At 36.3% G+C, this 27,168-nt stretch overlaps 1 protein-coding gene across 1 annotated transcript in view; it reads right to left on the bottom strand.

Annotated features, from left to right (window-relative positions):
- Positions 1 to 27,168, bottom strand: part of RNF213 (ring finger protein 213) — a 203,659-nt gene that overhangs the window by 72,427 nt on the left and 104,064 nt on the right. The window contains exons 21-36 of the mRNA XM_044674544.1: positions 26,545 to 27,134; positions 25,441 to 25,603; positions 22,459 to 22,676; positions 21,693 to 21,833; positions 19,839 to 20,003; positions 18,005 to 19,163; positions 15,818 to 16,011; positions 15,215 to 15,370; positions 8,599 to 12,198; positions 7,903 to 8,039; positions 7,450 to 7,545; positions 7,077 to 7,195; positions 3,693 to 3,812; positions 3,021 to 3,157; positions 1,908 to 2,061; positions 984 to 1,122 (exon numbers count right to left, since the gene is read on the bottom strand). Of these exons, the coding sequence (XP_044530479.1) occupies positions 984 to 1,122; positions 1,908 to 2,061; positions 3,021 to 3,157; positions 3,693 to 3,812; positions 7,077 to 7,195; positions 7,450 to 7,545; positions 7,903 to 8,039; positions 8,599 to 12,198; positions 15,215 to 15,370; positions 15,818 to 16,011; positions 18,005 to 19,163; positions 19,839 to 20,003; positions 21,693 to 21,833; positions 22,459 to 22,676; positions 25,441 to 25,603; positions 26,545 to 27,134 (7,288 nt within the window). The remainder of the gene's footprint in view (positions 1 to 983; positions 1,123 to 1,907; positions 2,062 to 3,020; positions 3,158 to 3,692; positions 3,813 to 7,076; positions 7,196 to 7,449; positions 7,546 to 7,902; positions 8,040 to 8,598; positions 12,199 to 15,214; positions 15,371 to 15,817; positions 16,012 to 18,004; positions 19,164 to 19,838; positions 20,004 to 21,692; positions 21,834 to 22,458; positions 22,677 to 25,440; positions 25,604 to 26,544; positions 27,135 to 27,168) is intronic.

A 27,168-nucleotide genomic window follows, 5' to 3' on the forward strand; every position in this document is an offset into this window, starting at 1 on the left:
TATAAGAAAAGCAACTGCTTGAACGCATGGGTCGGGGCGGACATGATTGAGGGTGTGGATTCGAAACTACCACACCAATGCAACCACCAACAATTGGGAAATTGGTCTTGATCAAGGACACATGACAAAACCAGTGGAAAAGTGCGTCGGCCATGGGTGGGGGAGTGCGGGGGGTTAAGGGGAAAATAGGAGCATGAAACATGTAACCATGTTAAAAATGATTATTAATAAATGTTAAAAAAAATCACAAAGCAAAATTAATAAATATTAACAAAAAAGAAAAGAAAAAAAAAAACAAAGATGATTTGTGGTTTTGGAAAGGTGTTCTACAAATAATTGTTCCTAAAAATAAGACTCTGATATTCAATTATCACCTCACAAAAAAAAGCCTAGGAAAATGATTTTACATTTCTTCAGATTATTTTCTTGATATATAAATATATATATGCTGAACACTCTAAAAGAAGGGACGTTATAGGATTCTTTGACTAAAAAATTATTTTGTAAGGTTTGACTTTTCACTTTTATGCTTTTAAAGATGCAATATCAAGCATTCACAAATAAAAAGTTGCTGCACTAAATATAGAGATGCACTGCATTCCCACTCTAGGTATACTTCAATACAGTGACAAGACTTAATAAAATAATAATAATATACTATAATAACGATAATAATAACAGCCACTAACCCTATGAATTCAGATATTCCTTATCAAATCTATTGTACCACTAGCTACCTAAACGACTGCCTAAAATGCAGAGGTCCTGTTGTACAGTGGGAAAGAACTATTGTATTGTATTCCAATCTCAACTTTGCTACTTGATACCTGTGTGAATTTAGGCAAATCTGTTTACCTCTTTGGGCCTCAAATTCTTATTTATGGAAAAGCATCATGGGAAATGAAGATCTACAAAGCCCCTACTAGCTCTAAAATCTTTGGTGTGTTTTATTTTCTTACAAAGTCCCCTTAAAGCCACCATACCTGAAGGTTCCTGCCTCCTGGAGGGCATTCTGATTGGAAGCTTCTCTTACCACCCACTGCTTCACATTGTAGAAATAATTATCTTCCTGTTTCTTCAAAAGAGAGAATAGACGACCTTTGAAAACCTGTAAGAAAGAAGCTGCAAACAAACCAAAAAGAAAAATATAAATCTAAAAATTCAAGTCTTTCAAAAATGCTTGCTCAGAGAACCTGCACCCAACTATACCAGGAAGGAAAGTGCTAAACAAAAATGCTGCATTTTAGTCTCAAAGTTCCCATATCAATCAAATTATTGTTCACTGAACAAACATACTTCATTTAGTCAAACCACATAAGAAAGTCTGCTTCATTGATTGAGGATTCTACTCCTAAGAGAACAGGAAAACAAACAAACACACACACACACACACACACACACACACACAGTTAATAAATTCCTACAAAGCATATTGGCACAGTAGATAGAGCAGTAGATGTGGATTCAGAAAGATTTGAGTTCAAATCCAGATGTAGACAAGTCAGTTTTAGCCCAGTTTCCTCATTTGGAAAATGAGAGTGTTAGCACTTATCTCACCGGTTTGTAGAAAAAGGATAAAATGAGATAATATTTGCAAAGTAGTTTAACAAATAATCGGTTGGAAAAGTGGATAGAGCACTGGGTCTATAGTTAGGAAAATCTGATGGTCATTGCCACTACTACCTATGTAACCTGGACAGGTCACCTAATTCCAATCTTCTTCAGTTTACTTAATGTAAAATGCAATTAATAATAGGGCGTTATCAAACTGAATGTAGTAAGGAGCAAATGCAATATTTTTAAAACACTTGGAATAACACCTACTACATAGCAAGCATTTATTTTTTTAAAAGCCTGACAAATTAGAGGTCACAAACCTAAAAACAAAGTGGAAATGATTCACATACCTTTCATATCATCATCTTCATTTAAGAGGCTGAGAAGAATTTCTACTCTCCTTGTAGCACGTTTAAAAGCATCATCCTGGTCTTTCAACATTCCCATAGCACTCTGTACACAGCTTCTAAGGAGGGTGGTGGTATCTAGAACCTCAGCATGCTCCTACACTCAAGAGAAACAAGACAAGTCATGTGTCTCTTGGAACTTCAGAATTTGTCCAGTCTTCTTATACCCTCTTATACCATACAAATCTATGGCCCAGCTACACTAGCATACTCATTCTTACTCAAACACAATACTACATCCCCTATCTCCTGTGCTGGAATGCTTTTCCTGTTCACTTCTGCCTTTTAAGATATTCTGGCTTCCTTCAAGACTCAAGCTGAATCCCACCTTCAATAGTAGGCCTTTCATATTCCATACAAACACCAGAGCCTCTATAATATTATTAATTGTTCCTGGTTATTTACATCATAGTTGTTGATTTTTTTGGTCTCTTTACATTCTTAAAAATTGAGAAGCCCCAAAAGGCTGTTTACATGAGTTATTCCTACTAGCAAAAAAATATTAGAAATTAAAATATTTTAGCATAATTTTAAAAATTGTTTTAACCTGAGGGACCTTCCAGACTATGCTTTAAGAACCACTTATTTACATGTTTTCTCCTCAATGAGAATGTGAGATCCTAGAAGACAGGGACTTTTTGTCTTTACTTAATCCCTAAAGCTTAATAAATGCTTGCTAATTGAAAGAGTGCTTTGCATTTTAGAAGCCAAAGATTTTAAAATGCTATTCTTAACAATATAACAATAATGTTACTGATCATTGGTAGGAAATACCCCACAATATATTAATTTAGTGATAATGAATTTATTTGCGTTGGATACAACCATGCCATCCTCAGTTTCCCTTATCACTGGCATACACAGAGAACTGGACCAAAGACATTGAGCCTATTTGTAACATACTTTAGATCAAATGTACAGAAGAACCATAGCAAAGGAAAAATGTATATATTATTATTGCTAATACCACCAATCCAGAAGGAAAATGTAAGTATTAATAAGATAACTAAAAAGTATTCATCCACAGAACAAAAGGAGATGAGACACTGAGCTCACTTTTCCCTTTTCCATTTCTGAGTTTTCATTTTCCACCTCCATTTCTCCACAATATATTGTATCAGTCTCCATTTCAATGTCCGCTTCGTTGTCTGCTTCGGTCCCAGGCTCCACCTCCATTTCGGTGGATTCTGTGGCTATAGTGAGAGGAGGAAACAACTCAAAGAGTTCCACCAGCAGAGGAAATGGAAGAAACACTAATTTTCCCAGAAGATAAAAGCCCTCAAGCCCAGGTTTCTCATTTCCATTAAGGAATCTTACTTTATTGGGGTCTCCAAACTGTTTTGCCTCTGTTAATTTCAACAGGTCACCTAGGGATTCATAATTCAATTTAATATACTAGTGACACTACTTCCGACTCAAGAACTGATAGCAATTGCCCAGAACACACAAACTTTTGTCATATTATAGCCCAAATTAACTAATGTCCCAACCGTGTCAATCCTTTATGTGAAGGTGAATTCTCTAAGCATGCTCTGCTGTTTTCCAAAGCAAATGAATCAATTCAATGGGTCTAAGTATATCCTTGGGAGAAAGACTCCACGTAATCAATGTCAGAAGCATTATTTTTGTTACTGATATTTCCCAAAGAATCTCCTATCATCGTCAAAATCTTCCTTGTACACTCATACAATCTCAAACTTCTTCCTGAGACCATAACAGGTTACTTACCTTCACACAAACCCTCTGGCTTGAACAGTTGGCTGATTGAGACACTTTGTAAAATGGTTATATCAGAAACCATAATAGTAGGTCTTCGTAGGTCATCAATATGCACAGAGTTCCAAAGGCCTAAGAAAAAGAACATAAAAGACTGCATCATTGTGCATCCCTATCTTAATCTATATCCTCACTCAAATACCCAAGATCAATAGAAAATTAGAATAATATAACTGGTTGATATTCATTTTTTAATCAAAATGGATATTGCTCTACTATGTACAATAGACACAAAAGCTAGTCCCAAAGTCAAAAGGATCTAGGTTCAAGCCCTGCCTAACAATTGCTAGTTATGTAACTCGGAGCAAGTTCCTTAATTTTTCAGCCACAGGAATTTTTCTAAAACAGAAGTTCTTAAACTAGAGTCCATGACCTTATGGGCTTTAAAAAATATTTTTGTAACCATGTCAATACAACTGGTTTCCTTTATAATCCTATTTTATTCAATGCATTTAGAAACATTCTTCTAAGGATTCTACAAGCTTCACCAGACTATCCAAGTGGTCCATGACAGGAAAATGGCTCAAAAGTTCTGCTCTGAGGCTATAATAATAATCACTGGTAGTAGAACTGTTCTCCTCATTTGCATATACAGGAGATTCCCTCCACCAATTTAACTACAGGAATCTGAAATCATCTCCTACTATCCCCCAATTTGGGATTAGTGAATTTAAACGTCAAAATCCCTATATTTGCTGCCAAAGTGACATGACTTGCTTTGGATGCATAGTAAAAATTAAAATTTATACAGTGAAAATAAATAAAGATTAAAATAGATGTCACTAGTCCAACCATTCTGGAAACCAATTTGGAACTATAACCAAGAAGGTATTTATAAATACTCTTTAAACTATTTTATACTGCTACCTGGGCTATACCAAAAAGAGATAAAAGAAAAAGATCTATATGTACAAAAATTTTTCTAGCCACACTTTGTGATAGTAAATAACTGGAAGCTTAAGGGGAATATACATCAACTGGGGAATACCTAAACAAGTTATGATATATGAATATGATGGAACATTACTGTGCTATATAAAATGATGAAGTGAAAGGTTTCTGAAAAACCCAAGAATTATATAAACCGATACAAAGTGAACAGAACTAAGAGAACAATTTACCTTAATAAGTGTTTTCCTTTTATTTTAAAAAAAATCTTTTATTCTGAACATTCACTTTTTTTATTTTTTTATTTTTTTATTTTTTTATTTTTTTTTAAACCCTTGTACTTCGGTGTATTGTCTCATAGGTGGAAGATTGGTAAGGGTGGGCAATGGGGGTCAAGTGACTTGCCCAGGGTCACACAGCTGGGAAGTGGCTGAGGCAGCGTTTGAACCTAGGACCTCCTGTCTCTAGGCCTGACTCTCACTCCACTGAGCTACCCAGCTGCCCCTGAACATTCACTTTTAAGGATTTTTAGCTCTAATTCCTTTCCTTTTTTCTTGCCCATCCCCCATCCATTGAGAAGACAAGAAATATACCCATTATACATGTGAAGTCATGCAAAATGTATTTGACTATTAGACATGTTGGGGTAAAGGGGAGACAAGAAAAAGAAAGAAAAAAATATGCTTCAAAATGTACTCAAGAGTTCATCAGTTCTCTGTAGAGCTGAAAAACATTTTCTAACATAAATCCTTTGGAATTATCATCTCATTTGACCCTAACAACTTTGGGAGGTAAATGCTATTATTAACGCAATCTTACAAATAAGGAAACTGAGGCAAAAAGAAGAAATTAAGTGACTTGCCTAGGATCACTTAGATATTAAGTGTCTGAAGCCAAATTAAAACTCAGATCTTCCGGACTCCAGGACTCCAGGATCTATCCATAAAATTTCTCCATCCTGAAAATGAGCTGCCATCTTGATTTCCATTTTTTGAAAATCATGTGGTACTATTACAATTTTCCTTGATCTTTCAATTATTATTGAAAATGCCTCAGGAAATTACATTTGCCTGCTCTTTCTATGCCTAAGGATATAGGCCATCCCCTTACTCAACCTCCAGTAGTTTCCTGTCACCTCTAAAATAAAAATTTCTCAATCTTCACAACTTAGCTTTCCAGTCTCATTATACCTTCATGTAATTTGTCATCTATACAAATGGATCCCTGATCTGTGTGCCTTTGTAGTGGCTGACTCCTATCCCTGGAATACAATCCATTTCTTTCATCTCCTCTACCTTTCCCGGGTCCTCCAAAATTACATTACCATTTTACCTTCTCTCCAAAAGAATGTAATCTTCTTAAGGGAAAGGTGTGAGAATGGAGTATGAGACAAGGAAAAGTGGAAAGAGTTGGAGAAGCAAATGATTTTGGCTGAATGCAAGGTCTAAGAGAATCTGGAAACAGAATTTAGGGAAAGCTTGAAGTTGAAGCTGGCGGCTGGACTCTGAGAGGAGTTCTGGGAGTTAACTGCCAGACCTCAGGGAGGAGTGGAAGGAGTGGGAGCAGTGAGAAAAGTTCCTAGCTTCTGGACTATTTTCCTCACTCTGATTCTGCTTCTGTTCCTAAGGTATTCCAGTCTGTTGCTGATTTATTTTAATTCTATTTGTGAGACTATGAAGAATGAAACCCAGCTTGACCTGAACTGACCTGGTTACTCCATAACCTCTGCAGGCATTACCCTGCAGCCTTGGTGATCATACTATCCGGTCACCAAACTTGATCCACTTTTAACCTTTACCAAAAACTGTTTTGGAGAGGCTATAGATTTAGGAAGCTAGGACAGGGATTTATGGGGTTGTGGTACTGTCAGGAAGGTTTTGCAGATAGCTTTGAAGAAAAAGAAGGCAGGCCTTTCGTAGGTTGCTTAGTTGATGGGTTAGGCAAAGATTTGTTAGCTTAGGGATCTCCTTAGCCCTCCTACCTCACCCTGTCCTTGTTATTTTACTCCAATAAATGTTCTGTTCATGATTATACAACAGTCAGATTGCATTTTTGAGAGCTCCAGGACTTTGGGTAGTCATCTTGCCCTCTGAGCCTGACAGAAACAGACACATCATACTTTCTGGTTTTACTAATCCTCTGAGTGGCCAAACTCACATTTTTCGAAGGGCTATTTCATTTATTTTGGAATGTATACCCAACAACTCACAAAGTAGCACAGAGTAAATGTTCATTAATTGATTACTTGATTTTGAAGTCCTTTTCTTTCTCCAATAAATTCCAAATTACAAGCATTTCATCTCCTATAGCAAATCAATAGCAAAATTTTTATAATAATGAGAAAGAAATCAGCATCAAGTAGAAAATGTTCAAGGAGAAAATACATGTTGGAGTTATCTATAAGTTATACAAAAGAATATTATTTTTAAATATTGTAAATGACATTACCTCCATGGAATCCTACATAAGAAGAACCACTTTCCATTCGAGACAGTTTTGTTATAAAATAGACAAAGATGTGTCCCCTGTCTAATAGTAAATTGTTGATTTCATTTACAGCAGAATATCTATGAATGGGGAAAAAAAAATTACAAAGTAGTTTTCATGGAATTCATTCATAGATTCAACATCTATACCTGGTTTGCCTTGCAGTTACAAACTCTGCTCTATCAAACAAATTGTAAATTGCAAAATTTTCATCACTTTCAGCAAATTAATGAAAAATAATATGAGTTCTGCTCCCTATATCATATCCTCTTTTCTTCCATGTTATTATCTAATGAATTGACCCCCTTTAAGTCCCCCATATCCCAAGACATACTTGGCTGAAGCAATAAGCTGAGCACTTTTAGGGTCATCTTCAAAATCTGTCTGAATAATCAGGATTTTGTTTCCAGCTGTAATATTCAAGCTGTTCCTAAAAAAAAAAAAAAGAAAAAAGAAAGAAAGAAAAGGAAAAAGAAAAAGAAAATTTCCTAAGTTTTCAGTTCTGGAAAAGAGTCACCCACTTGCAGTATGGGTTATGGGGATGAGCCTTTGAGCAGAAAAATGCTGAAGGGCATTCCCAATTGTTATAAAATAATTGGCTTCAGGAAGCATGCTCACATTTGCTGCTAACTTCTACCTAACATCAGCAGTGGAAAGAACATCATAGTAACATCAATCACATTTTCCTGATTCATGTTTCTTGTGTTAAAGTATATCAGGGGCTACTTTGAGCAATTATTCTAGTCATGTATAACTCAGAATGAAAAAGAAAGAGTAGGATACCCACCTAATCTCTTTGAGGAATGAATATTCTGTATCAAACTGCTGTAGCCAGAGGACCTTAGGTTTCTGTGCTAAACCCTGTAATTCAGTCTCTAACATTTCAGAGTCATGACTAGTCAACAGTCTAGAGAAAGTAGTGATCTGAAAAACAGATGAAAAAAAAAGATTTTTGTCCCCTCAGGATACAAGTTAGGTTTAATTGCTTTATACTTTGAGAACACGAAAAACATTTAACATTTTCCATATTACATAATCAAGTCTCTATCAAACGCATGAGAATAATATTTTTCTTTTTAAATTAGAATAAACAGAAGATACAGTATTCAAAAAAAGGAGATTCCATGGAATTCACAGCCTCCATCGATATGGATAATAGGACTGATCACAAATGAAGTGCTAGAAGGGATATTAGAGTCTATGTTAACCAACCTCCCCATTTTATAAATGGGGAAATGAAGCTCTGAAAGGTCAAATGCCATGTACTTAATCACATAGCTAGCGTTAGAGGTGGGATTTGAATCCAAGTCTACCTGACTTTAAGTGCAAGATTCTATCCTCTATGGTTATGCAGCCTTTAGTTAAGAAAGGGCTGAAGCACAAACTCCAACCTAATTATCAACTACTGACATAGATTGATTTGGAATTTATCTGATATCCTATACTTAATATTCATAAAAAAGGGAAATTTGAGAAAAGTCACCTCTGTGAAGATGGTGCCACAGCCAGAATCCATCCTTTGGAGGTGGTCCTGAAGGAAGTCTACAAAGGAATCATGTTGCTGACCACAATAGTATTTTTGTGCAAGAGTTTTTGCAGCAAATGATCCCAGTTTAGAACTGGAGAGTCGGACCACAGCATCCGGTGTGGCACAATTCAGAAGCACATACTTGGATTCATCAGATACCCTCTCATAAACTTCATCAGTCAACTCCTGTTGCCTCAGGCTATTGGTCACCTGTAGTACTACAGAAGCACATGTGTCTGAATGGTAACCAATGAATACGTCAGAAGGACTGTATTTGTGCTTGTTAAAAGGCTGGTCTGCATTCACACTGATGAAATTCATTACCCATGTCTGGAGCTCTTTCACAATATTCTTCTGCCATTTCTCCAAAACAGTGTTAATATCTAGGTAGTGCTTTTCTAGCCGATTGATGAGTGGGATGGGAAACTGTTTATAAACAACCTCCTTCTCTTCAATGACAATCAAGCGGAAATCTGGATGAACTCTGCATTTGACACGATGGGTTCCTAAACCAAGGTCCACATATTTCTGACCACCAAGATAAACATAATATTGGTTAAGAGCATCATAGAGGCTCTCATAAAGGTTCTGCAGATTGAGGAGCACTACCATTTTCCCAGTTTCCATGCATATTTTGACACGGTTGATATTTCTACAGATCTGTGTATATTCTTGGTCCTTGGGAAAACTGGAGCCAAAGATAATTTCTGGCTGCTGGTTCTCATTGAAGAAGGCCTGCTGGAGAATTTGTAGAGCCACGTAATTTTTGGTCAGCACAAGTAAATAACGGCATTCAACATCTGCCTGTTGGTTAGTCTGACTATCACCATAAATGTTCTGCCAAATAAGATCCATGGTGCTGACTTCTTCAGAGAACCCTGCCTCTGGTAATGTGGCTGTGAAAGTATCCAATGCATCAATGTTATCCTTGCCACTGAAGTTTCTGAGGACTGCCTGTGCAATTTCTTGGGGGGTAGGTTCCTTATTTGAGGCTTTAGCCATAGCAAAGACCATTTTGATGAGGCTATAGTAGTCACGTAAACCAAAAAACTCCTTGTCTTGGGTCTCACACACTACTTCATAAGCTTCAGCAAAAGATGCAAAATAATCTTTAATTTTGTCTTGAATAAGTGTGTCTGAACAGCAAATTCCTTTGGCACTTTCAATAAGTTCTTTCTTGTTGGGGCTACCTCGAGATACAAAAATGCCTCGGTTCATCTTGGCAGGATCTAGGGCCCAATTGGAGATGCCAATGAAGCCAACTTTTTTATGAGGGAGAGGATCATCATCAATGCAACCATCTTCCAAGAGGGGATGTAGTGTCTTCAGTGGCATTTTGGGAGAATCTTCTGCTAAACCAACTTCATCTAAAACAACAACTGAAACATACTCCTGCAGATTCTTTCCTTGCTGAAAGCGGGCACATTGCTTGAAAGTGCCTATAATTCCCTGGGGAGTTGAGTGTGGGCTACACTGGAAAGAAACTAAATGTACTTGTTTTAGCTCCCTAAAAAGTTCATTGTAAGCAGCCTGACCTTGCATGGCATCTGCCACAATTGTCTTAGCAAGAGATTTAGAGCTTCCAGGTTTTCCAACCAAGAAGAGAGGAATTCTGAGTTCAATGCATATCACCATCATAAAGATATTTTCCTTCAAAGCTAAATTCTTGGCTATTGTATTTCGTAGAGGTACACCACTGAGAAAAAGATCCTGTATTTGACTTATTTCATCCAGAACTGTCTTAATATCACTATATGGCCCTCTGAAGAGTTGGCAAATGACTTCCCAATATGCTTCCTTCTCTTCTAAAGAGGCATGATAACATACTCCAATAGCTAGCACTAAAGACCAGAGAACAGGATCTCTCTCAAAGTTGCTTCTGTTAGCATTTGACTTTTGGAGGAAAACATTCAGCTTCATCAAGAGCAATTTACTATGGCCATAAAACCACCTGAAAACCTCCACACAACGCTCCACATCCCGAAGACTGACAAAACTACACTCATTATCCCTTTTCCTCATGTAACTCTGGGAAGCAGACAGTATCTCTGTGATCACATGGATATCTTTCTTAGTGATTCCCATTGAGTGGACAAGTCTTTGGGCAATTTGCTGAATATAAAGTCTTTCAGCAGCATTGTTTAGTTGCCCAAAGTCCCACACAAGAGGGATCATGCTTGGTGGAAGAGCATGGACTCGGTAAACCAATTGCCTCAGAGGAATGGAGCCAAGCTTTTCCACAGTCTCATCTGCTTTAACACGGTATCCTAAACCAGCAGTCTCTAAACGTTTGATCATCTCTCGTGTGTGCTTTCGGTATGGGTTGCAAGCTGCTATGATATGCAAGCCAGAATCTTCAATCAAGGGGTCTCCATCCACTGTATTGTCACACAGAACTTCTTTGATGCAGCTTATAGCCTCAGTTGTATTGGCCTCATCAAAGAATAAGACAGTATCAAACTGATACTGACTTCTGTTAAAAAGTGCAATTGCTTCTGCCTCTCTGATTTTGGAGTAGATTGTGGCTGCACTAGTGCCACCATGAACCTTGACTAGTTTCATATTCTCAGCATCAACTCCACCACGCCGTAGATCACTCAAAAATTTAATTAGCCTGGTTTTTCCACAGCCAGTTTCTCCCATGATTATTACAGGGATTCCACACCGGAACCGCATCTCAATAGCAAGAATCTTGAGGATATTGTCAGTAGTAAGCTCATATGTCTCATCAGGGTCCATGGGCCATTGGATTCCCAAAACCATACAAAGTATTTCAAGCTTCTTACTTCTGGCAAGTTGGTCAAAATTAATATTGAAAGGCACCCTCTGAAGGAGTAATCCCTTGTATAATTCCTGTGTCATAACATTTCTCTTAATAACTTTTCCATCCAAGTGGCTGATAGCATCAATGCCACCATTCTGGTTGAGTTGGAGATGGAAACCTATAAATGTCATAGATGTGTGATCATCATTGAAAAAAATATATGGATGGGGCTCAGATTCCCATTTCTTTCTGAGACAAAAAGGAGCAATATCCTCTTCATTGACACCATCCATATTGAAGACCTGCCTCTCTGAGCTCTGATCAGAAATGTTAAGTGATGGAGTTGCAAAATCTCTGGCCATAAGAATCATAAATGTGACTACAAAATTTTTGAAGCCAGTCAGAGTATCCCCAATAAAGGCAGGGTTGCAGAAAAGAGAAGCCTCACAATCTCTGAGCTGATAATTCAAAAACCTGGAAAAGTTCTGAAGTTCAGACCAAGAAGGATCCATCATACCACAGTGTATCAACAATTGCTGGAGACATTCTTCTGGGGTCCCTTCAATGGAACCTGGTTTGTATTGAAATATATCAAGGTTTTGGCCTCGATGGAATCTTTTTAAGTACTGAAAAGGTCTCTGGAAGGATTCGCTACAGAATTCTTCTCGATCCATTCGTGGTTCCATTTCATTTGTAGAAGAAATCAAAGGCATACACATTACTTCCTTGGGAGGCCTGCACGTGACTTTGGGGAAGATTTCAAGAAAACTGAACTGCTGACTATGAGTATTCTAAAAAAAGAAGAAAAAAATGCATAAATCAAATGTTTAAAACTTAATTGGAAGGGGCATCTGGGTAGCTCAGTGGATTCAGAGTCAAACCTAGAGACAGAAGGTCCTAGGGTTCAAATCCGGCTTAAGACACTTCCCAGCTGTGTGACCCTGGGCAGGTCACTTGACCCCCATTGCCCACCCTTACCACTCTTCCAACTAGGAGCCAATACACAGAAGTTAATGGTTTAAAAAAAAAACTCAATTGGCTTTCAAAAAGTTCCTGAACATAACTTCATTCTTACTTTTTTTAAAATTATAAAAGGAGACAGCGGTGTAGAGGACAATTTAAGGTTCTTTTCAACTGCAATGTCAACAATATAAGGAATTACTAGTGTGTAACCTTTCTTTACAAAAAGAAAAATGTTGGAGGGATTTCAGGAAATGAAGGAAAGTAACACAACCTTGGTGAGACAAGGATTTGATCCAAATATTCTAGAAAACAATTTGGAATCATGCCTGAAAAGTACAAATGTGTTATTGCCCTCGGGCACAGTAACAGCCCTATTAGCATTATACTTCAAAGAAATCAAAGTAAGAGGATTTTAGTGATAGGTTTAACATAATCAATATTGTGATTCTAAAGTGATTAATAAAATTCCATTATAATATTAAATACAATTAGTAGAATTCATGAGTTTATAAGGATCTCTAACTAAAGTATAAAAATGCTTCTAAGGGAGTTTCCAACCCCTCCCCCTAAGTCATATTTCCCTTCTATCATAAGATGCTGACAATATGAGTTCTGGGGAATACTGCATCATGTCCTGATATGGTGCAAGAATGCTTACCCTTTCCTATTTAAAAATAACCATCTGCTCACCAGATCAGATGAGCCCTGAGTATTTCTTTCTTTCTTTCTTTTTTTTATCCCTTAACTTCTGTGTATTGGCTCCTAGGTGGGAAGTGTCTGAGGCCAGATTTGAACCCAGGACCTCCTGTCTCTAGGCCTGGCTCTCAATCCACTTAGCTACCCAGCTGTCCCCATCAGTATTTCTTGTCTTGTGTTGTCTTGTGATTTGACCTTAAGACAAATGTGGATTTTCCTATATGAAATAAGTTTCTAAAAAAGATCTGAAATATTCACTCTGTATATAAACCAGGTCTCTGCTGCCTGACTTTGTCTCCCCCTGGGGTTCAACTATATAACGTGTGAGATCCCAGGTTTATCTGGGAGACTTAGCCCTCTTCCAATAAACTCTAAACTCTACCTTGACTTGGAGAAATTTGGCTTTTTGACTTTGTTTATCTAAATGGTCTATATCAGAGTGGTGGGATGAAAATTTCCATGACAGAGTAAAAGATGCATACATACAAAAATCTAAGAGAGCAGCTCTTTTTATACTAGTTCCAAACTGAAAAGTAAAGGAGTCTCTACTTATTTGGAAATGGTTAAACAAATTATGTTATATGAATAACATAGAGTATTACTGTGCCATCAGAAATGGACAGTACTAGAAGAAACTGGGAAGACATTATGAATTGAGACAGAGTGAAAAGAGTAGAACTAGAAAAACAATTTGCACAGTAACATATCATAAAGAAACACAAGATATTAAAACTAATAAATAGAATGATAAATTACAAGTACAGGGAATTAAACATGAATCATTTCACGAAACTCTGGTCAGATTTAATGTACAAGTCCTGAATGAGATGTACATTTTTTGACATTGTCAATATGGGAATTTGCTTTGCTGCTCTATGCTTTACCTATTGTAAAGACTTTTCTCTCCCATCCTCAATTAGTCAATGTTTACGGGGACAGGGAGTTGTAGGAAGGACAGAATTTTTTTTAATGAATTAAAAAAAAAAAAGATAAAATATTTTAAACCCTGGGGAAGTTGAGTGTCTCAGTGAATTGAGAGGTAGGCCTAGAGACAGGAGGTCCTAGGTACAAATCTGGCCTCAGATACTTCCTAGCTGTGTGATCCTGGGCAAGTCACTTAACTTCCCATTGTCTAGCCCTTACCACTCTTCTGCCTTGGAACCAATACACAGTATTGATTCTAAGACGGAAGGCAAGGATTTAAGAAAAAAAAAAGATTTGAAACCAAGATCTTCCTAATTCTAAAGGATGATACACCACACCAAGATGATTTTTTTGCATATTAAGTTTCATAGCTTTAAAGAGGCTCCCTCTGTGAATGTTATTTCCAATTCAATTTACTAAAAAATCTTAATATTTTCCAAAAGAGTAGTAGAGCTAGAAGGGATCTTGGAAAACATTTAATTGAATCTAGTCCTTCTGACTCCAATTCAATGTTCTTCAGACTTAAAAGTACTGTCAACCTTTTACCCTCTCAAATATCTCATGATCTTCTAATGTCTTGTTACCTAAAACTCACTTTTTTTTCAATTAAACTCATCAAAATCACATAAATATCAACTTCATAGAAGCAGACTCCTATTGTTGGAAAAAGACCTTTCAGATCTAATCATTTTCCAAGCTCCTCATTTCCTAGAGGAGATCCAACATGATACAATCAATTGCTTATTAACATACTTCTATCTTCTTTGTGCAATGTAAGTAGTATATCTAATGTATGGAATGAGAATTACACAAGGTACAAATCTTTAAATTATAAAATACTGGACTAAAGCCTCTTATAGATATGAGATGGCTTCATGAAATCTGAATATTACACTATTTCATAATGGATTGATAATTAATGGATTTTATGATAAAAAGCACAGCATGGTATTCAATATAAACATAAAGGAAACTCTTAATTAGGTAAAATTGAAAAGAAATTAGGACGAAAATATTTTTAACTGAGGAAGTTTCAGTTTATACACTTAAGAACAAAGATATTTGGCCTTTGAAATTCCTTTGACAAAGTGGCTACATGGTTTTTTAAACTTCAAACCTATTAAAAGCAAATGTCATTTAAAAAAAAAGAATTAAAAAACTGTAACACATGGATTTGGATGAGGCAACAAGACCTCTCAGAGCAATGATTTTTTGGCTACCTACCAACTTTGATGGCCTCTTAGGTAATGTAGAAGTAAATTCCAAGATTTCAATGACATATAAATGGCATTTATGTCGAGGCCACATTTTCCCATTTGTATCCATCAGGTACTGTAAAATCAGCAATTTGAAAAGAAATTCCCAAATTCCAGTCTGTACCTAAGGAGATAAAGAATGACATGGGTTAAAGAAAACTATGAAAGTAGGGAAGCTAAGTTGGTGGAAGAAGTGCAGAGAGTTCAATCACCACCTACTCCCACCTCCTCCAAACAGATCTAGAAAATCCATCAGATGACATCCTAATTAGAAAGCCCTATTATGAAATTTTTACAGCAAAAATTAACATAGGGAAGACAGCAATGGTCTGCTAATAATAGGGACAATCTCTAGCCAGGAGAGCATTTTAGTGCAAGAAAGGGCTGGGTGCCAGGACAAGAAGTCCACATTAAAAGGGCAAAAACTTCCATAGGGTACAGGAAAAAAATGGCAAATGGAAGCTCCATCTCAAAAAAAAAAAAAAAATTTAACATATGAAGCAAGGCATTAATTTCTAAAAATTAACTGACCACTAAAAAGGTTAAAAAAAAACCAACACAATATACTTACTGAAGAAGTGATGTCCAAATGAATAAGCATGGGTTTTTTCTGGTATTTTACATTTAAGAAAGGTAGGAGGGACGCTAACACTTTGCTTTCATTCACATGGGACTCGATCAATCTAATAGTCTTCAGAGGCACTTCCTCCCCAGAATTTTCATATTTCAGTTTGCTATGAAGCCTTTTTACATAGAGGGATTTTCCTATGACATTGAAATATGCAAATTAATACTCAAGGTGTTCTATTGAGCAATGAATAAAAGACAACAGAAAAATTTGCATAGAAAGAATTCCAAAAGATACATGGCTTTATACAAATTCTGAGGTATTATATTTAAAAAACTAAAAGCCAACATAAGTTTTTTCAAAGCCCTAGAAATGTCAATATCTTCTTTATTAATAGTATACCACACAACTTTCTAAAAAATGATCTACAATGACATATGTAAAACCCAGTGGAATTGCTCATTAGCAGGGAGGGTGGGGGTGGGGGGTGTGGTTAGGGACTAATACCCCATTACTTGGCCCATACCATTATTTTGCCTGGGAACCAACACACAGTATTGATTGTAAGACTGAAAGTAAGGGTTTAAAAAAAAAAAAGAAAACCATTGGCAATTAGAATTTATTTTCTTCAGATAGTTTAGGATCAATAAAAAAATTAATATATATATAAATAAGTATATACATCTATATAAATTAACTGACAACAAAAAGAAAAGTTATATACCTTTATAGTGTAGCATTCCTTTGATCATTGACAGCTCCTCTTTGTAAAAAGAGGGCAATAACAGAACCTTAAATGTCAGAATTGTGGTAACTTTAGAAAATATTTAGTCTAACTCAGGAGGTTGTCACGACTAAGGTTCACACAACTAGAAATTGAGAGAGCAAGGACTACAATCAAAGTCTTCTTCCTTAGATTATTTTCTTAGAGATTCTTTTCATTACCCCAAGTTGCATGTGACAATTAACAAGAGAGGGTTATAGTTATCTTTTGAATATAAATGAGAAAGTAGAATGGCATAAACAACAGATTGAAACCATGATTTGAAATGCAAAGTCCCAATCAAAAGACAGGAGCACAGGCCTAGAGACAGGAGGTCCTAGGTTCAAATCTGACCTCAGACACTTCCCAGCTGTGTGACCCTGGGCAAGTCACTTGACCCCCACTGCCTACCCTAATCACTCTTCTGCCCAGGAGCCAATACACAGTATAGACTCCAAGACAGAAGGTAAGGGTTTAAAACAAAACAAAACAAAACAAACAAACAAACAAAAAAGACATGAGCAATATGAGTTAACAGGAAGAACTAAATGCCAGGTCAGGAATGGGAAGGAGACTCTCATCTACCACTGGTATTGATATATAGAGTAAGGCCTTATAAGCTTTCTGGGTCTTGGTTTCTCAATTGGCAAAATGAATATATCCACATGTCAAGGTAATATGTCCAGTATAAAAGGGAATTCTTGGTTCTCTTTGTGTTCACACTTGTGAAAAGGAAATCCTTTGTTCTCTCTTCTTAGTTAACACTTTTGTTGGCAATAACTTTGGATCAACACAAGCTTGAACTAGCTGGGAGAAGCTTGAAAGCGCCTTACTTACTTGATACTATGTGAGAACAAGCCAAAAATTTAAGAGTTGACAAAGTCAGAAAGGTGTGATTGAAAAGGTGAGAACTCAGACAATTTGGAAGCTGTGATCAGCCCTTGTGAAAAGGGGCAGGGACAGGAAACCACCACAAAAGCCATGAAGGCAGGCTGGTGAAGGTATCTGTAGAAGGAGGCTAATAGAGAGTGAACTCCAAGAAGAGGGTCACTCAAGGAAGGAAGTGGGCTTCAAGAAGGAAGTCAGCTCAAAGAAGAAAATGGGCCTCAGAAGTCACCTTCAGCTCCTCCAATCATTGTCTTGAGTGAGTGGTTAGCTGGTTTCCCTTCCTGTCTTCTGAAAATAGTTTAATTCTGATTGAAGGTTAAGAAGCCCTGGCTGAGACGAAGGCTGGAATACTATTTAGATAGGCTAATGTCTTTTCCACCCTTTTGTACTTTCATTCTTTCTCCCTCTTTTATAAATGAAAGATTTATAATTTTTATATATTTAGCTAAACCATTAAATTTAACACTTACACCAGTACCTTTAGTTTCTCAAAAACAAAACAAAAAAAAAAACAACACATAAATCAAAGCTATCATTACCAACTCCTGCTCGCTTGGAAGTCACGACCTTCACACAAACACGGTCCTTAAACACAGAAGCTGCTGAATGGGTATGATATGAAACTTGGTAATGACTTTGTAGATATGCCTGGATGTCCCCAAGAGACTGCTGAGGGGTCACGAGAACTTTGTACTGGCTGAAGACAGAAGGGATATAACAATGTTCCCGGTCATTGTTGCAGATGATCACCAATCGATAGTCTTCCCTGTGGCGCTGCACACATAAGTTCTGGAACAGTTCTTCCACCTGGCAGCTCACCTCATAGCTGAGCTCATCTGCATAGAGCAAACTATAGACCTTGTGTCCCTGGTACCCCAGGGTGAGGCAACGGCGTAAGAACAATGATACCTCCTCATATGTTGTCAGAGGGGTGCAGAGAAGAACCTCATCATAAGTGGGCAGGGGCTGGCAGGGAGTCTCCATATAGATAGCCAGGGCCACAGACAGTACATCAGAATGAGGACAGATGATGAGGTTAGGCTGACCAGCCTGCAAGCCTTGTGGTAGATGCCGCTCAGTAGGAGTGTCTCCTGTCTCTGACAGGCAGGCCAAACAAAGACCAAGAGAATCAATATCCAAGCAATCAGGCAAAAAGGCACGTATGTAATTCATGTAAAAGTCCCATACAACTTTGACCTTGCCCATCAGCTCTGACTCAGAAAATAGCACCAACTGTAATTCATCAAGGCTGAACTGGTTCATGTGATGCTGGAATGGTCCTCCAAAAGATGTACTCAAAATTTTTAAGACATCATATCTTGTACAATTTTTTTTGATGAAGGATAACATAGCTAAGGCAGCTTCACTAGGCTTCTGTTTTTTAAATTCTATGCACAGATAAACTAACTGTTCAGCAGTATAATAATTGAGGTAAAAGTATTTAGATCGCTTCTCAATCATAAATCTTTTCCAGTTTCCTAGGAAGAGTTCCATTTGCTTACAGAGGGCTGCCAGAACTTCAGTCACTTCCCCTTTTCCAGTGAGCTTCCCCACAGCATTCAAGTGGAAGTTCATTTGTATGCAAATCGGACTCTTGGAGGAACAATATACCATAGCTGTCCAAGACCTGAACAGTACATTTCCAGCAGAATAAAGGTTTATAAAGGCCTGGGCAAGTCTCTGGATATTGCAAAATACCTAGTTCAGATGGAAATAAAAGAATTACAGGAGAATATTAAAAAAATATAATCTGATATAAAATAACTTAGAGAAGGATTCCTATATTTGCTACTTATTTAGCCTCTTTGATTTCCCCCCTAAAAAAGGCCTCACTATCCTTAATTCCATAACACTTCAAAGCAAAGAGATGGGATGGTAACATATTTCTCAAATGTTTTCAACTTCAAAGAATGGACTTCCATTAAACCAAAAGACCAATATATCATAAAATGGCTTTCATTAATGAAAGGCATTCTGAATTCTCTGCCAAATCATATAGTAAGCATGAGAGAAAAGAACAAGTTAACCTTCCCAACAAGAACTGCCCAGCACATAATTTCCAGCCCAGGTAAATGTGTACTCTGAGCAAACAAGGGAAAATTCACTTAAAAGATCTTATAAGGATCTGCTTGGTCTACCAAAGGGACAACCATATGGATATCACAATGGATATATGAACTCCAGCTTAATCCACATTTAATATTCATAGTCTTCATATTCTGTTGCTCTTTATATCAATTAAAAACATAAACCATTATTTTTATTTCCAAACCAGTTAATTTGAGATGTAACTAAAAATTGCTTTCCCCCCCTCTATAGAAAACATGCTAAGCGTCACACTTCCTGGCTCTGAAACAGATACAGAATTCTGACCTCTGAGAATTTATCCACTTCTACATTATTTTGGTCTTTCTTGCCAGACATCAGCATCAACTTGTTTAGAAGTTCCTTCAATTCCTCTAAGGAATACTGGCGTTCTTCTTCATGATCTTCATGTTTTTCAGGAAGGCTCAACTGTAGCACTGTGTCCAGGGAAACCTACAAAAGGTGCCACGGTCATTGTTCTTCCTGAAGAACACCTTTGGTAAATGCAGAAAAATATCTACTTCCAAAACAAGACTTAAAAAAGTATAGTTCAAAATCTATCTGATTTCTTACATATTTATACATTATCAGAAAAATACGCTGTTGATTTCTAATGAACAAAGAAGCTGGCCATTTCTTTGCTATGATAAAAGCATAAAAGTTGGGGTCAGCTGGGTAGCTCAGTGGATTGAGAGTCGGGCCTAGAGATGGGAGGTCCTAGGTTCAAATCTGGCCACAGACACTTCCCAGCTTTGTGACCCTGGGCAAGTCACAAAAAATTTCAATGAAACTTACTTTTGAAGAGATTAAAAAAAAAAAATAATGGGCCCTAACAAAAGAAAACCCACTTTGCTGAGATGGAGCCTTGAGGCTGAAACTAGAAGCTCAAGTACCATAGCACTAACCCTATATATGTGTCATTGTAAAATCTTTAAAAGAGAGTAGCCATGTATTCTTTGTGACCAGATCTCTTTCAAGTCCTTGGATCCACACCATTATATTATCCTAGTTTAAATATTCCATGAGGACTCAGACACGGACTTGAACGAGAAAGATTTATACTAATAAGGACTGTAAACTCCAGTTTTTCCAAATTTCTAGTAGTCTTTTAGATCAGATGTACAAGTGAATTACCTGGACCCTTGTGGGAACCTCTTAGAAACAACTCAGATTCTTGGAAAATGAGGCAGGAGTGGCTTAAAAAAAAAAAATCAAAGAATCTAAAAAATCCTGAGCTATGGATTTCACCTTAAAAAAAAAAAAGGATAGAGTCAGCATTCAGGGAGAAGAAAGCTTTTTAAGAAGGAAATTTAGGTATTTTATAGATATGTATTTAAAGTGTGGCCGCCAGGAATCAACAATTCAGGTTGATTCCGTAATTAAATCAGATCTAAGGCAGCATCAGGTTAAGGCACTTTATTTACAATCAGGAAGGTAAAGATATAGGAATAAAGAGAAAGGGAGAGGCTAGTCCAGGTCTGCGGAGGCCTGGACGGAGAGAGAGGGTTAAAAGGTTAAATAAATGAAGCTGCAAGCCTCAAGGCCTAGCAACCAGATAGGCTGGTGCCTGCTTAAGGCACAGTTTGGAAGCAGCCTAGGTAGGCCAAGGAAGTCAGCCTAACTTACCCATGTGACAATTCAGAGTAGAAGCTACCTGAGGTCTCCTCCGAGATCCATCAGCACTATGTTCAGAGCGGGAACTGCCTCCACAGGAAGTAACCAACATACTTAAAGAGATAATGTCTTTCGTCACTTCCCGTGGGTCCACCTCTAATTCAAATGGACAAATGGCAGTCTCTACATTGATTTGGACTGCCCAAAGGGCAGTCCCTTATTCTTGATTTGTTACTTATTGTCACATGTGGGTAACTCGTCTCCCCTCCCCACTAAGGAAGGTGAGGGTGACATCATTTCTATGCCTAGGTTAAGTAAGAGTCTAACTAGGAATGGGCTAGAGCTAATTCTATTTACACAGCTTATGAGACTAGGCAATCTTAAAAAATACCAAAACACTTAATTATAAGGTAAGAGAAGACATACAAATTGAAATCCAGAAGGAGAGGAATGAAATATGTATGGCCTCCTTTGAAACCTCAAACAAGAGCACTTATCCTTATTGAATAAAGACTTCAGATCTCTTACCTTCTGAGAATCTTTGGGAGGTCTAATAACATAGATGCCTTTGCTGTTGATGGCTGTTGCTAGTGACAAAGATGACAATTCTACAGATCCATGACTATCCTTTACTGTTTTTAGCCATTCCAGATGTCGAGCAGAGTCACGCTGTTGGAAAGTAAAAGAGGATATGGAACAAAATTCAAAGGGTCACATTCACTCATTCTTCTAACCAAGAAATCTATAAACAAAAGCACCAACACAATCCTAGTTCACCTCCTAAAGTCAACCTTTCTGCCTTGCCTTGTAATCCTAGTCTTGGGAATAATAGGGAAGAGTAATAAACGAAAGCAAAAACATTACTTTAGATATTATTGATTATTGCTAGTGAAGTCAGTAAGGACAATGATTAGAATTAAAACAATGGATATTCTTTGATTTAATTTCTGCCAGATAGTTCTTGCAATAATTAAAATGGAAATGACGAAGTATATTTCTTCTTAAGTTTTCCCAACTTTTCCAACTTCTGAAAAAGCAATCACTGAATTTCTCTTATATAGGTACTTAAACTGGAAAACACTTTTCACCATTCGGGCAAATAGTATAGTTCCAAATGTGTTAAAAATCTGAATTTGTTTTTCAAATAAGTCATCCTCTAATGAACTGAACATGCCTTCTTTTAAAACTTAGAATAAACAAATTCAAAACAAACAAAAAGGATGAAATCTTGAAAATTACAAAGAAGAAATAAGTAAAATGGAAACCATCTCACGAAGCCAAAATTGATACTTACTAGTTTCTTGGGCAAATGCTGGTCATTTTCCAGAGCTTTCCACAGTTCCTTCAAATGTTCCATGAACTCACTAAAGCCTGCCCCAACATCAAGCTTATATAGTATTGAGGCATAGCCTTGCACAGCATCATGGAAACAGGCCACTCGGTCCACATCCATATCATTCTCCCCCGCTGAGATGGAGGCCAAGTCCACAAAAACCTTTAATTCATTAATATCTTGGGAAGAAAGTATCAAGATCAGTATATATTACTTAATTTCTCTAAGCATGGGGATACTAAAAGTTCATACAATGATCACTTAACAAAATATTTAGCTTGGATATTTGATAGAGAATGAATAATCGGGAGTTGTTGATTTATTTTTCTATTTCAGAAAACCACAAATAACAAAAGAATTGTAATCATTGTGGAACTCAGTTGCAGGCTAGCGAGTAAACACCAAACAAAACAATTAAACTTCTAGATTGTCCGTACAACTCTATTATAAATGAATCAGAGCCTGAAACAAGAACAGTCTGGTATCACCAAATTTAAAAAGTAAAATTAAAAGTTGTTTATGCCTATTTGTCTACTACATAGATAGTATGTATGATGAGACTCAATTAGATATAGCCTATAAAAAAACTTGCTGATATTATTAAAGAGAGGTAACTGCTATGAGAGCTACATATCACAATAGTTAATTACTAATGACAATTTACAATTCCTGATGACACATTCTTTGTTTTTTCTTTGATTCCCATCACCAACTATTTTTTCCTATCTCATTTTTTTCCTCTCCTTCTCCCTCCAACCACTCACAATCAAAGGTTAATTCCTGCTGAATGTATTCAAGGCAAAAAGTGATCTATACCCTTTGATGCAAACATTGTATTATAAGGAATATACAATTAAAGTTATATAAAAAAAATCAAAAGTAAAATTGCTTTAATGCTATTTAAAAAACATTAGACATAATTTCTAAAAACTGGAAATATCCAACAATAATAATTGCTGGAAAATATAAATATCCAAAAGTAAGGGAAAAGGTTAATAAACGCTAGTTCTTTTAAGATAATGGAAAGTATTCCATAACTGTGATGCTAATAGGTATAAGAAGAATGCAAAGAAATCTAAAGTGAAAAAATCCAGAATCAGAATAAAAATATACACTCCTATTATAACTGTAACAGGAAAAATGAATGAGGTTAAAAACAAAAAATCCTTCTACAGTCTTAGAAGGGGTAACCAAAAAAAAAAAAAAAGGTTATGATATTTCAGGTACTGATATAAAATCAGAATAATTTCTAGGAAATTTTAGTTAGGTCATGATGTTAAATGTAAATTTTTAAAAATTGAAAGAAATGTTAAGGTAATAAAAATAATGTCATTATAAAATATTAATTCAGGTGAAAGAAAGGGACTGAGAACTATTTTTTAAAAGTGGCACTGTGGAAATGGGGGAGAAGAGATAGGTATAAATACCATAAATATAATCATTTAACAATTAGCAAACATCTTATGTTAGCTACATTTTATGAAGATAGGACTACCATTTGGGAAGGATAACACATATCTAAAAATGAATTACAACTCAATTTCCGTTTCTATTTTTCATCAAGGAAAATAACATTTGAACTAGAAAAATTTCCAGGAGGAGAACATTTTGCTTCCCTTGATGAGCTGATCTAGATGAACTATATACCAACAAATTGCAAGCACTTAAGAGGTGAGGAAATGGAGAACGAAAGAAAAGTCAATTCTTTACACTTGTGAAAGTCATGAATTTAAGTGACATACTCATGTTACATATTAGCAAGCTTGATACTTATACTGATTCTAGATTATTATTAAAGAAATAGTTACTGACCAACTAGAAGAATGAAGGAATGATCACAGATTCAATATATTATCATGATGCATGCTAACAAACTAATATTATTTACTTCCTTGTTTGACAGCATTACTACTACAATGCTAAGTGAACCTAGTCTAATTTACCTAGATCCTAGCAAAGAGCATCTGACAGAGGTATTTATGCTATTCTTGTTGGAAAGTTTTAAATTCATAATTGATGATATAACCAATTTGGGTGGATTAAGGTTCACAGCGTGGAATAATAGAAGAATCCTTAATTAAGAGACTCTAGATTTGAAGACTGATGCTTCCACTATGTTTTTTTGACCTTGGTCAATTTCCTTCTCCCGTTCAGGCCTTAGTTTCTTCATCTAAAAAAACCAAAAAACTCATCTAGATAACTATAGAAATGCTTTATGGTTCTAAATCTAAAGTACTATAAAATAATGAACAAATAAAGGAATGAGTCAATGGTCCTTGTAGATTTGTGCTTGATCTTATATACTTTAACAATTTTATCAATGACTTGAATACATAACAATTCATCTGAAAAAGATCTGATACTTTAGTAAACTATGCACTCAATGAATCAAAGGAAAATAGAATCCCAAAAAGCTAATTTAATCTTGAGCTGTATTCAAGGAAGTAGAGTGTACAGGACTAGGATAGTTGTTAGAATATTTTTTTCAGTTCTGAATGCTGTATTTTAGGAAGGACACTAATAATCTGGAGCATTCAGATAAGGTCACATCACAAAGGACTCTGAGATTACATAATATAAGAATATTTGAAGAAACTGGGAATATTAAATCTGGAGAAGTGGTGGGGAGAGAAGAGTGCCAAGTTGCAAAGAAATAGACCTAGACTTAATATATATAATGAAAAATTTTGTAATGTAATGAAAGTAGGGTGACCTGTCTTGGAAATTTGATGAAACCTCCTTTAAGATGAACATTAGCCAAATATGTTAGAGAAGGCTTGTTGTTCAGGTATAGTTTTGAACTAAATCATTCAAATCCAAAAACCTGTAAAATGATGTCCATTTACCATGGTCAAATGATCACACAGTTAACTGACTAGAAGTCTGGTGGATCCGAAAAATTCAATTTTGGTTCTTGGTATCCTAAAAGTAATTCAATGTTACCTTCAAGAGCCATTTTGACCCAGCCAATAAATTCTTTCCTCAATGAAATTTCTTCCAGACATTGACGCCGGGACTCATCAATATCTTGTAGCAATTGTTTGGCTTGTATAAGTTGACTGCTGATACGATCCAATTTCTCATGGGCAGCATTAAATTCATCAGTCTATAAGGCAAAAATTTTATTTCATGTTGGGAATGAACCACATATAACCAAAGGGTGGAGGGCCCTGGATGGATTTCTTATCTCTGAACTTCCACAATGGAGAATGTGGTAAATCATCATCATCACTAATCGTTATATATTGCTTTAAGGTTTACAAAATGCTTTAAAAAATGTTATCTCTTCATAATAACTGTTGGAGGAGATAAGGGTTATTATTATCATTTTACAGAAACTAAGGCAACCTTGGGCAATGATTTGCCTAGGGTCACACAGGTAACAAATGTCTAAGGTGAGATATGAATTCAGGTCATCCTGACTCAAGGCCCAGGACTCTACCCCCTGAGGCACACAGCTGCCAAAAATATATATTCTAGAGACCTATTTCCTCATAAAGTATTTCTCTCAACTTATTTCAGCTTGTCCTCAGACAACCAAGTGTCACCAAAGCTGACTTCTGAGGTTTTTATGACAGGTAGGGCCCAGTAAAACTTGTATTCTAGGGACTTGGACTTCAGAAATCAGTTTCCCCTCAATATTGATGAAGCAAAAAAAAAAAAAAAAAAAAAAAAAAAAAAAAAAAAAAAAAAAAAGGGGGGGGGCTGGGGGGCTTTTAAAGAAACTTTTTAAGTCACCCCCAAAAGATAAAAAAAATCCTTCTTTCTTTCCTAATATCTCAATACTAATATTCCCTCTTAAAAATAAATCTCTTTTGCCAACCAATGATCAATTATTTAAATTCTTAAATTTTATTAAGAGTTAAAAACTTAAACCTCTTTGGGCATTCTGAGCAATAGATGTAATATTGGTATAAAACAAAGGAAATCCCAATACTCTAAAGGAAAGCCTCTTATGGAATTAGTAGGTTTTAAAAAGATATAAACCTCTAAGTCTCAAATGTTTTTTGATGTAGATTGCCTCATAACAAACTCAAGCATACTTACAAAGCTTAATAATATCTGAAGGACACTGAAGTTACCAGTCAAACCCAAGTCCTCTTTCACTTTGCAGATGACCTTGGCTGAATCAACAGCCAAATGTAGGTGATGATATTCCTTGATCTGCTGGACACGCTTACTGATCCAGTCATGCTTGTCATTAGTATCTAGCCTGCACATGATCTTGAGGTCTCTTGTAAGATCATCATACTTGTTTACAAAATTTTTGAAAACAGAATGTACTTCAGCAAATGTGAGCTCTCCTGACTTCAGATCCTTATAAAGCTTAAGAAATCTTCTGTAACAAGGAGAGTATAATACATCATATACATTCTTAAGGTTCAGAATCAGCATCGAAGAGTTGTCATCATCTTCCCCAAGAGACTGAGCTTCTTCTTCCCAGCAAACTTGAAAGATGTAGCTGTCTTTTAAGGAGTCCACTTTTTTGGCCATCTCCAGTAACCAGGGACTCAGGTTGTAATAGGTCTGGTGCTCACAAGCAGGAGAAAAATGCAGCTCTCCCACTGTTACCACTTCATCAATTCTTTTGCCACTAACATCTTCCAAATGTTTCTTTTCAATATCTCCAAAGTCCACTTTGGAACAATAACAAAAATTAAAGTTCAAAGT

Source organism: Gracilinanus agilis, chromosome 4, assembly GCF_016433145.1.
Source record: "Gracilinanus agilis isolate LMUSP501 chromosome 4, AgileGrace, whole genome shotgun sequence".
NCBI lineage: Eukaryota > Metazoa > Chordata > Mammalia > Didelphimorphia > Didelphidae > Gracilinanus > Gracilinanus agilis.